At 49.9% G+C, this 3,681-nt stretch overlaps 1 protein-coding gene across 1 annotated transcript; it reads right to left on the reverse strand.

Annotated features, from left to right (window-relative positions):
• Nucleotides 1–1,129: 1,129 nt before the first annotated feature.
• On the reverse strand, nt 1,130–3,681 carry PCYB_084010 (N2227-like protein; the record flags this gene model as incomplete). The annotated part of the gene is made up of 2 exons (XM_004222139.1): nt 1,130–3,494; nt 3,626–3,681. 2 exons carry the CDS (start codon nt 3,679–3,681, stop codon nt 1,130–1,132), a joined length of 2,421 nt encoding a protein of 806 aa, XP_004222187.1.

The following is a 3,681-nucleotide window of genomic DNA, read 5'->3' on the forward strand; positions in this document are numbered from 1 at the left end:
ACTCGTCGCTCTTGGCCGCGCTTCCTCTTGCCGAATGAACGGCTGCCCCCTCCCCTGCAACGAACTTTCGTACAAAAATGGGCCAACTCGCATTTTCCCCTTTTTTGCCTCCGCATCGCAAGCTTAAGGGTGAACTGCTCGTCAATAATTTTGCAAAATGAAACGCGCGCTTTGTTCCCCCCGTCAGTTAAGCGAGCGGAAGTTTGAACGGGCGCAATTTTTGCACAACTGTGATCGTGATCCCCGTTGACACGGGCATGATGGTCCACTTCCACCGATTCGTCGATTCTTTCCCAAACGAACAAACGGAATCACCTTCGCCTGCACATGGTCAGGAAAAGGAATAGTCCGTCCCCATCCCGAATGGAACCATTTCAACATGATGATAACATAACCCAGCTCATCCGAAAGAGAAAAATCATGAGGATATTTTTTCATGCATCACAATCTGATTGAAATGGTTTTCCCAACCGGAATGGAGATAGCCAGTGGATAGGGGATGGAAGGGATCCAACCCTAAGGGGTGGCGGCTCCAACGGAGGCGCTAACAGGTTGAAGGTATTATATCCCCAACGTGTAATCACACAGGGAGTACTTCATTTCCCACTGGTTTTCCTTCCGGGGGAGCAACACGCGGTAGGGGTAGTACCTTTTGCAAGGCGTACCTTTGCGAGGCGTACCTCTGCTCAGTTTATCCGTCATGTTAGGAGATACCATCACGACCGTTCCTGTTGCTCCCCCGTTTTAACAGAGCGGTGGTTGTAGGTGTGCTACGTATGCGGTTCTACGTGTGCACGTGTGCACGTATGTGTGTGTCCACCTGAGGGACCGTCCCGCCGACGCGGAAGCCAATTCTTTGCAGTGTTACAAAACGGAGGGGGTGAAAATCGGTTCACAAAAAAATCGCAAATGGTCTTACACGCAAGTGCGTGCTTGAGCATTCGCGGAACTGTGGAGGAAAAGGTTTTTCAGAAAAAAAAAAAAAAAAAAAAAAAAAAGCACACTCGAGGGGTGGGGCGGTTACAAAACAGGCTCATAACTTGTTAGGTTTTTTTTTTTTCTCTTTTTTTCTCTCTTTTTTTTTTTCCTCTTCCTTTCCTTTTTCCTTTCCCTTTTCCTTTCCTTTTTGCTAGCCCCCCTGAAGAGGGTCCGCCGTGGTCGGCTCCTCCACAGGCACATCATTCCGGATCGCGCAAAAAAAGATGCAGTGGTACTGCACCTGCATCATGGAATCAACATTGGTTGTATAATAATTATCGATCCATTCAATCTCCACAAAGGTGAACCATTTGGAAATTATGACTTTAATTTCTTCCCATGATAACTCGATGGATAGCTCATTCGTCATTTCAGAGTAGTGGTAAAGGAGAGGACCGACGTTACACCACAAGGAGTTTGGTTTTAAAATATTGGCAAAGGTTCGAATATATGAAAAAATATTTTTCGCTGTATCCATAAAAAAACAAGTAAGAACTCCATCAAAAGATGTCCTCTCCTTTCCATAAACCTCGATCAGTTCTCCTGCACACATAGAGAACTCGGTACTTAGGATAGCCTTATTGTATGTATTTATATCAGGGAGAGTTACAGTCTTTAGATGATCGTCTCTTTTTCTTCTATTAAGTGTGTTCAAGCAATAGGGTTGTATTTTTAATGACTCCTTTTCATTATAGTAGTTGAGGATGAAGTTAGATGCAAGAAGCATGAAGTAAGAGAATTCATTTCCTTGGCTTCTATAACCCTTTTTTGCCACTTCGTATGGAAGTCTTCCCAATCCTGATCCTGGACAAAGGATCTTTGGGATATACGTATCTGTTATTGGTAGATATTTATCCAGACTTCTTAACATGGGTTCGTATGCACTATCTCTTTCATGTTTTCCTTCCATGGACCAATCTCGTACGAACTGTCTCAGTGTGCTTCTCACCTTGCTCATGTTTTGCAGCAGGTTGTATTCGTCCAGCGTGGGGCTGTACGCGCTTGTGATTCGACGTCCGGGGGGCACGTGCTCTCCCTGGGCGGGGGTTCCACCTGGGGTGGCCCCACTTGGGGTGACCCTACTTGGGGGGGCTCCACCTGGGGTGACCTTACTTGAGGGATCTCCACATTGGGTGGCCCCACCTGGGGTGACCCTACTTGGGGGGGCTCCACCTGGGGTACCCCCAACAGGCGGGTCCGCACCCGGCGCAGCGTTCTCCCCCCCTGGCTCGTCGCTCGCGAGCCACTCGCCAAGCCGCCTCTCCCCCGGCTCGCCGTCCAGGCGGGGGAACGCGTACTCGCTGTACTGCTTGCGGTAGTCTGCGACGTACGCTTCGCCGCGTACTTCTCCACCCACGCCGCACTCCTGCTCGGCGTCGCCCCCATGGCGATAATCTTCCGATTTCCCCTTCCCGTTGGGGGTACCCAGCTCTTCCTTCTCCTTCCTCCTATTATGATACTGCCTGTTGTAGTGCTCCGGGAAGGGCAGGCCCCTTCTCCGCTCCTCCTGGAGCTCTCCCTTAAGGCTTACCTCGTGTGACTGCTCTGAGGAGTGTCCCCCTTGTTGCTTCCCTTCTCCATGAGTTTCCCCCCCTCCCCCCTCAGGAAACAACGATGAACTGCCTAACAGGTCCGCACCTGTTTCATCCTTATGAGGCGTTTTTCTCCCGGTGGAGTAGCCAACGTCCAAATAATCTGCAGATGTAGATCTCTCCAAATTGAGCTCAAGCTCCTTAGACATCCCTTCGTCCTCTTTAGCACTCATTAACTTGGATCTTATTTCTTTTAGTATAACGATTGGGTTATCCTTACAGAGCAACCTTGCATTCAAGTTATGGTAGTTATACTCTCGATCGATTTTGTCCTTCTCCTCCTCCGTTAAATGGTTCAGTATTTCGTTGATTGTGTATTCCTCCATGGGGATTTTTTTTCTCCTTTTCTTTCGCGTTTTTCCTTTGTCGGTCTTCTTCTCCCCTTCATCGATGCTGCTTCTACGGTCGGAGAGGCCCCCCTCTGCGTTGCTACTGCAGCTGGCATCCTCCGGGACGCTTCCAACGCTTCCAACGCTGCCGACGCTTCCTCCACTTCGAACGCTTCCCCCACTGCCTCCACTCCCCCCACTGCCGCCCCCCTCGTCGCTGCCAGAATCCTCCACGATGACCACATCCCCGCGGTGAGCAGTGTGTGCCAGTAGGTGCAAAATAACATGAGTTGAGATCTGCGGAAGCAATATATTAAGAATAAAAAAATAGTTATTCAAGACCGCTAGGTACATCTTATACAGCTTGCTGTAAATGGATTCAGTTAGGAGAGTCTTTTCCTCGTTGGTCAGGGAGGAGATATTTCGATATATCCTCAGGAGTTCGTAGAAGCAATATTTTTTATAATACAAGAAGGAAAAGCAAACGTTACAGAAGTGCCTTTCCTCATCGTCGCTCAGGGCGTCTGTGTTGTCCTGGGTGCAGTCTTCTCTGTGGTGGTCGCTCCTCCCGGGGCTGCTCCTCCCAGGGGTACTCCTACCGGGCGAACCAGCACAGCTACACCTGCTGTGTGATTCCTCCCCGCCTGGATGACCCTCCCCTGAGCAACTCTTCCCACAGGGATTACATCCCCCCATTGCCACACCCAACTTGGAGTTATCTCTCACTCCGACTTCGGGTCCCCCCGGTTGTCCACAGTGCCCTGCTGAGGGGGTCGCCTCAT

Source organism: Plasmodium cynomolgi, chromosome 8 (assembly GCF_000321355.1).
Source record: "Plasmodium cynomolgi strain B DNA, chromosome 8, whole genome shotgun sequence".
In the NCBI taxonomy this organism is placed as follows: Eukaryota; Apicomplexa; class Aconoidasida; order Haemosporida; family Plasmodiidae; genus Plasmodium; species Plasmodium cynomolgi.